A 7,048-nucleotide genomic window follows, 5' to 3' on the forward strand; every position below is an offset into this window, starting at 1 on the left:
AACGCGACATACTCTGTCATCCTAATGTGAAAGTTTTCATGTCACATAGCGGCTTAATGGGCAGCTCGGAGGCGGCTTATTGTGGTGTGCCCGTTGTTGCTACACCCATGTATGGCGATCAGTTTTTGAATGCGGCGGCTTTGAAGCATCGCGGCATGGGCGTAGTGCTGCACTATGAGGATATCACGGAGAATTCAGTGCTCCGATCAGTTAGGGAGGTGCTAAAGAAGCAGTAAGTTAAGTGGCACAAATGGGGAGCACAGAAATAAGTTTTTAAATTTTTTATTTTTTCAGATACATGGACAATGCCAAAGCGGTCTCATTCTCCTACAAACATCGGCCCCAAACTGCGTTGGAATCCGCCATCTGGTGGGTGGAATATGTCGCCAAAACAGAGGGCGCCCCCCTCACTAAAGCCGATGCGGTGTTTTTATCACGCTTTGTCTACCACTCAATGGATGTTTATCTATTCGTGGGCATCATTTTATTCATTACGATACTAAGTTGGAGTTTCATTTGTGGCAAAATTTGCGCGCGTCGTCCTAAAGTAGAGAAACAAAAGACTAACTAAACACAATACCACTTTTTGTGATATTTTTGTAGTTGTAAATAGATTTCCAGATTGGCGATTAGCACAAAAATTTTAAGTACAATTATTTTTGGCGTGGCATGAGTTTAGTTTATCAAATGAAGTTCAAAAGTTACATATAATAAATAGCAGTGTACGTAATTAGCGAGATTCATATGTACATAGAAAAATTAAACTATTTTAGAATGAAATTACACAACTCAGTTCAAGGATAATAAAGTACAAAATTATGATTATTTACTGCAATTTATAATTTAGTAAAATAAATGGAAAGTGATTTCAAAGATGTTAACTCAATTGCTTCCAGTATATATAGTTTTCCTGCTTCTGCTGTTCCCTGCTTGTTTTTCTTCCTACAAATAAAAAATATAAAATAAATAAAAGGAAAACATTTTATTAAAATAAAAGAAACAAAAATTCGATCCCCGAAGATTCCAACGCTTTGCTTACTCGGCCATTGCGACCATGGGAGCAGCGCGAGCAAAATGAGCCGTTGGGAACATGCTCAAGTGATTTCTGTCAAAAGAGCTTTTCAGCATGCAAGTTGGCAAGGGAGCTTTTTTCAAGTAAGACTTTCGTGTAAAACTATATCCGCACTTTTTCTGGGTTTGAGCATCATTTCTATGTGTGTCTCCTTCCATTGTGGTGGTATAAATCCCGTAATGAGGACAGCATTAAGCAAGGAAGTCAAAAGAGTGAGCTGGGAGCTTTTTTTTTAGGCTTGACTTAGCAACTGCTGTTTTTACTTCTGCTTTAGTAAATTTTTTTTATGGGTGGGTCCATTTGATGAGTACAACACAGGGTACTTATTATCATGGGCGGGGATTCAAAGTTATGCGGTGTGAATTCCGTTTTTAGATATCGCACAAATGTATTAGCATTTTCTAAATCACCCTTTGCTCATTCGTTGTTTTCCTTTCTTATTGCAGATTGTATCAGGGTGGGTCTCTTGAATTTGCTCGCTGCTTTTCAGAGAGAATATTCGAAAGTTGCAAATGCAACAAAACTGCTCAGGTATCGTCGAGTTTGAAAGTTCCGTTCGTTATTTGAGGTCACTTTTAGTTCTTTTGTAAGCTGTTTTAAAGCTGATGCCAGATAAAACGCTTGCTTCGCTTTGCGTGACATGTATTTAAGTACATATTCTAAATCTTTTTCTAAGTAATCTGCAAAGCACATTTCATGTAAGTACTGTATTCAGGCATCGCCTTCAGTTCATTCTTTGAATTGTTGACCATATAGCCTCAATTGCCTTAAAACACTTTCGGTGAGGTGGAGGAAACAGAAAGTACTCATGCTGATTGAAGTATGCTGTATTAACGTTCCATTTGATCAAATAGTCATATATTTATGAAAATTCATATATATGTACATGCTAAGTCATTGTGTTTTGATACTAGAAAACAATTTTTGTTGACGTTATCACAAGCTCGCTTTATTTAAATCATACATAAGTGCATTCCGGAGACTTTTTGAACAGAAGTTATACGAGGGTCACTAAAAAGTTCTAAGACTAACTAAAAAAAAAAAAACATGGAGAATGGAGAAAAAACGATATATTTGGGAACAAATTCCTTCATTCCTGGTCAAGTTTGGTTTGGAGGCAAACTAGTTTCGGCATTGTGCCCCATCATCAGTGGCACATTGAAGGTGGCATAACGAGGAAACCGGTTATGTCTAAAAAAAAACCAAACTTGAGAAGAGATGACGGAAATTATTTCCTAAAGAAATCAACTTTCTCCGCTGTCTGAAAATTCAATAAGGTGGCAAATCGGAACCGTCTGCGTATGGCCCACCAATTCGATGCTTAAAAAAACAATTGCTTGGCGAGGTGTGTGAAAGCTCGCTTTCCCTTGATGAAAGGCCATTTGCGATTTGCTCCATTCTTGAAAAATGGTTGCCAAACAGAATTAACTGTTATACATTGCTCTAAAATCCGTGGAGACCGCGCCTCACGAAATCGTATCGACGATCGAAAAGGGGTTGGCCGTAAGGGAACACACGCTGGGAGTCTTCAATTGTGGCTGTGTGTAATTTCCTTCTTATGGTGGGAGGCGAGGTCTTGAGTGAGTTACTACAAAATTCACTCAGTTTTGTAGACATCTGGTTTAAAGATTGTGGACTCAGCGTCAGCCTTGATGGCCAATGCCGCCCTGTAAGGTCGAGGCCACGCAATGAGGGGCATTTTTGTATGGGACCATCTCTGAGACACTACCTTTCCGATGCAAAAAGAATTATCAAAATCGGTTGACGTGGTCCAAGGTTATGCGGTAACATACATAAAAAAAATATCAAAATATTTCGACGAACTGATAACCTCCTCCTTTTTTTGGAAGTCGGTTAAAAATCAACAAAAAGCGATTATTTTTGAGCGAAAAAACAAAAATCATAAAATTATAATAGTTACCCTCGTACGGTTAGCTTGGAGCCTACATATCATTACAAGCCTTTCCAAAATCGTCTCCACTGCGATCACCAACTCGTTATTTTTTTGAGAATTCTCACCCCTCATATGCTCCTTAAACCGGAGAAAGAGATCGCTATCACTTATACACTTCTAGCTGCAAGTTAGCGATCTAACAAATTCCTTGACTTAGTCTTAATTTATCAGTCGCAGAAGAAAGCTGTGACAACTCGTACAACTTGTGTAAAAGTGTGTTTATTCAATTTATTTTATTTAATCATTTACTATATCAATTTAAAGCTGTTCATTCAACGCCTTTTAATTTTGCGTTAGTAAGTGAACTTGAAATGATCAGACAAAAAAAAAAGGAACGACATCCAATCAAACCAGTCAAATTAAAAAATAAAATAAATGGCTTTAGGTGTGAATTGAAAAACCAGGCCACTGACATTAATAAGTGCACAATTAAATACACTGGCAATCAAAAGTGAGTGCATGGTGTTTTTTTATTTAATATTTGCAATGATTTTCAAGCTAAATTTTTTTTATTTTTTGTTTCACTAGAATCGGTAAATTTTTCTAAGTTTTGTATAAAGTTTAAAAGTTTGCCTTATGTGGTTTGGATTAAAGCATGAACCATATTTTTATAAAAAATAACAACAAAATTTTAATTTGATAAACATTGCAAATATTAAACAAAAAACACCATGCACTCACTTTTGATTGCCATTGTATGTATATACAAAAATAAAGAACCGCTAATGTCTGTGTCGCCATTTTTGAATGGTGCAGTAAATATTTTATTTGAATTCTTTTCACTATCCCTTGTAGAGTAATGGTGATGTTAACATCTGGCCACCTCTTACAGCTGCTTGGGCTCTGTTGCACTTTGGTGCAAGCCAGTAACTCGCTTAAGATACTCGGTCTATTTCCTCACCCTGGCTATAGTCATTTTCGTTTCTTCCATCCCATAATGCGTGGCCTGGCTGAAAAAGGACATGATGTCACGGTGATAAGTCATTTTCCGGATGAAAACCCGCCGCAACAGTACAGGGATTTGCCGCTGACAGGTCAAAAAATTTTGACGAATTCTATAGAATTGAAGGTGAGTGAAATTTATGAAAAAATGATGCGACTTGAATAATTACTTACACTGAGAGAAAAATCAACCAAAAATGGGTTAATACTACCAAATTCAAACTTGAAAAGGAATCAACGTGACTTTTGGTTAATATTAACAATGCCTTGGTTGATGTTTTCAACAATGATTTGGTAATAATTACCCCAATTTTGTTTAACTAAGCTTTTGGTTGGCAATTTTTCGTTTGAATAAGTTTATGTTCTGCACTTTACAGATGCTTTTTCATAATTCGGAGATACAAAACAAAAATGTATATTGATTTTAAAATGTTGCTACAGCCGCTTTATAAATTTGTCTTCAAATGTTCAGCTTAAATCAATTTTCTTCGCCGTTTGATTTGGTTCTGAACTTCACAGAGGCTTTTTCGTAATTAAGAAAAACCAAAAACAAAAAAAAAAAATCAAATTACATATCGCGCTGACGGCATTCGTACTGATGGAAACCAACAAATAACAGCCAGCACCTCTGCTCGTTGAGTCACTACCATAGATACGAATTTGTTCTTAAATGTTCAACTTGAATCACATTTCTTATTGACCATGAAAAAATCAAAGCATAACTTGGTTGAAAAAACCATTGTGCTTTTGGCTCAGTGTACGGTATCACTTACATACATAGTTACTAATACTGTAAAGTGTTGAAGTGTTTACTTTTGGGTTAAGAGTTGAATTGCTTTACATGAGATACTGTGTATTTGTTTGTTGCTGCTTTTATAATCGTTCAATAGTTGTCCTCAAGATAAACTAACGGCATGCCTTCATCCAACGTGCGAGAGAGGCACACTTAGACCCAGCGGTTACGTTGTGATACCAATTGAGAGCTCGAATTCGAACCCGTCCGTTCACCTAGAAGTAAAACCAGTTGGTTAGGTTCATAAAGCGCGAGAATTCGTGAATTCCTGCTTCACTTGGATCGGGGAGACAGACAAAAATGTGGTGGTGGAATGAGCGCTTCTCGCCCACATGAGGGCGGTTCTTCCGACCATCTTTTGTTTGCAATCTCAACGAAGTATGCCCTGAGTCATATTTTACAGGTTGATATGGGTATGCCCGCTGCAAGAGAGGAGTTGACGTCAGACAGCAAGCTCGTCCGTCGCACAAGTTCTTTGAACGTCCCTGTGGCCTGGCATCCACACGATGTGAGTAGTAGATTTTGAAGCTAGATCGTACGTTTCCTGCATTCTATCGCAGTTATAGATGAGCTCTTGCAGCAATGCCGAGACCTGATAGCCGCTTGGCTATCAAATTAAATAGAGACTGAAGGCAGATTAAGAGAAGATTCGATAAGCCAGAGTGCCGCCTTTTTTATAGTCACGAGTTTTGCTTGGAAGACACTGCAGTGGTCTGGTAGCCTAAAGCAGAGATCCAGTGAGAGGTCCTTCGAGTGTATCTCACTCCTTACTCTTAGATTTAGTTTGGAGCCATCCGTGTAGATGGCTGTGGAGTTATCTTGCAGGCCCAGACCGAGACGTCTTTTCAGTCCTTCCTCGAAGGGATACGAGTGGAGTTATTATCGAGCTCCATAGACATATACGTTAAAAGTGCCACAGCTAAAATTCCTTTACGACTCAGGGCGTCTAACAGGCTGCGAATAACTTGCACAGGTCACGCCACGATCCTCGAGAGAGTGGGGGTGGAGTACATAAGCTGTGACTATCAAGTCACGGAAACTGACTTCAATCGGAATTTCGATGTCCATTATCCAGACAGAAATGGCTGGGAACTTTGTATTGCACTTAGCGATGACGAAATATTCATTTTAACGGACGGCTCCAAAATGGATATCGGAACAGGATCAGGAGTCTTCTCTCATTAGTTATCTCTTAGAGAGTGTTATAGACTCCCGGATAACTATCCGTCCAGCACTCCCTTTGTGAGTGTCCAGCACTCCGAAGAAAACGTCTCAAGTTGCTTGGGGATCATTTCCTCGAGAGCCTGGATACCTTAGGGAAAGCTCTACTGGAAGGACTGTTAGGACCCGCCAGAGAATCGAAACGGATAGGCATGGGGAAACCCCCCTGGGCATCGCAATGGGCCTTTGTGGAACTCTTCTCAGAGCCGCCCACTTAACCTAACCTAAGCTACAACAACAACTGTTATCAATAAGTTCCTTTGCACTTAATTGCAGGCCTTTGAAGACCAACCTTTCTACAACTTCTATTTGGAACTCCTTATGATCCACGAGTGGGGGAAGGATGCCTGCAATCAAACATTACATTCGGGTGCTTTGGCACAGGTGTTACGACAGAGGCAACATTTCGATGTGATCATCATGGAGCAATTCAACAGCGATTGCATGGTGGCGGTGGCACATCAACTCAAGGCGCCATTCATAGCGTTGAGTAGGTGAGTAGAAATGCCGGCAATTTTTTTTTCTAAGCAAAAGCACAAATTGCATTTATTATAATTCACACATTACGATTTCTTCTGTTTTGCATTGTTTACACGATATTAGCTGCGCAATGTTGCCTTGGCACTACGATCGCATGGGCGTACCAATTATGCCAACGTCTATACCCGACAGCTTCATGGGACAATCGGGCTTTGGAACTCGCCTTCTCAACTGGCTCCTCTTCCATAGCGAGCGTTTACTTTATGGGTATGTGTAGCTAAAAATGTAGCTGGAACTACATATTTACTTGCAAATTGGGAGTCTTCTGTATTACTATTCCCTTCCCTAGCTTTATCACCACCTCAGATACGGATGCCATTATACGCCGAAAATTTGGTCATGACCTACCCTCCGTTGCTGAATTGGCTAAGCAAACTGCAGCGTACTTTGTGAATCAACACTTTTCAATGAGCGGCGTTATGCCACTGCCACCATCTGTCGTGGAGCTTAGCGGCGTACACATACAAAAGGCCAAGCCCCTGGATGCTGAGCTGCAAAAGTTTATCGACAATGCCGAGCATGGCGT

The 7,048-nt window shown here is 39.6% G+C and overlaps 2 protein-coding genes across 2 annotated transcripts; both read left to right on the top strand.

Moving 5' to 3' along the window:
• The first annotated feature begins 9 nt into the window (after positions 1 to 9).
• Positions 10 to 830, top strand: LOC118756034 (UDP-glycosyltransferase UGT5-like). Its single transcript, XM_036490828.1, has 2 exons — positions 10 to 232; positions 295 to 830. Exons 1-2 carry the CDS (start codon positions 39 to 41, stop codon positions 569 to 571), a joined length of 471 nt encoding a protein of 156 aa, XP_036346721.1. The 5' UTR covers positions 10 to 38; the 3' UTR covers positions 572 to 830.
• Positions 831 to 3,794: 2,964 nt separating this feature from the next.
• On the top strand, positions 3,795 to 7,043 carry LOC118756035 (UDP-glucosyltransferase 2-like; the record flags this gene model as incomplete). Its single annotated transcript, XM_036490829.1, has 4 exons — positions 3,795 to 4,095; positions 6,259 to 6,476; positions 6,586 to 6,729; positions 6,812 to 7,043. Coding segments are annotated over exons 1-4 (864 nt in total), but the record flags the coding sequence as incomplete, so codon positions are not given.
• Between the last annotated feature and the right edge of the window lie 5 nt (positions 7,044 to 7,048).

The sequence above is a fragment of the Rhagoletis pomonella genome, unplaced genomic scaffold (assembly GCF_013731165.1).
Source record: "Rhagoletis pomonella isolate Grant_MI unplaced genomic scaffold, Rhpom_1.0 Rhpom_scaffold_08430, whole genome shotgun sequence".
NCBI classification, from domain to species: domain Eukaryota; kingdom Metazoa; phylum Arthropoda; class Insecta; order Diptera; family Tephritidae; genus Rhagoletis; species Rhagoletis pomonella.

Bases quoted from the DNA above. Each gene is read 5' to 3' on its own strand.
- LOC118756034 (XM_036490828.1), top strand. From the start codon at position 39: ATGTCACATAGCGGCTTAATGGGCAGCTCGGAGGCGGCTTATTGTGGT. The intron at 233-294 runs GTAAGTTAAGTG...TTATTTTTTCAG, and splicing joins AGGGAGGTGCTAAAGAAGCA to ATACATGGACAATGCCAAAG.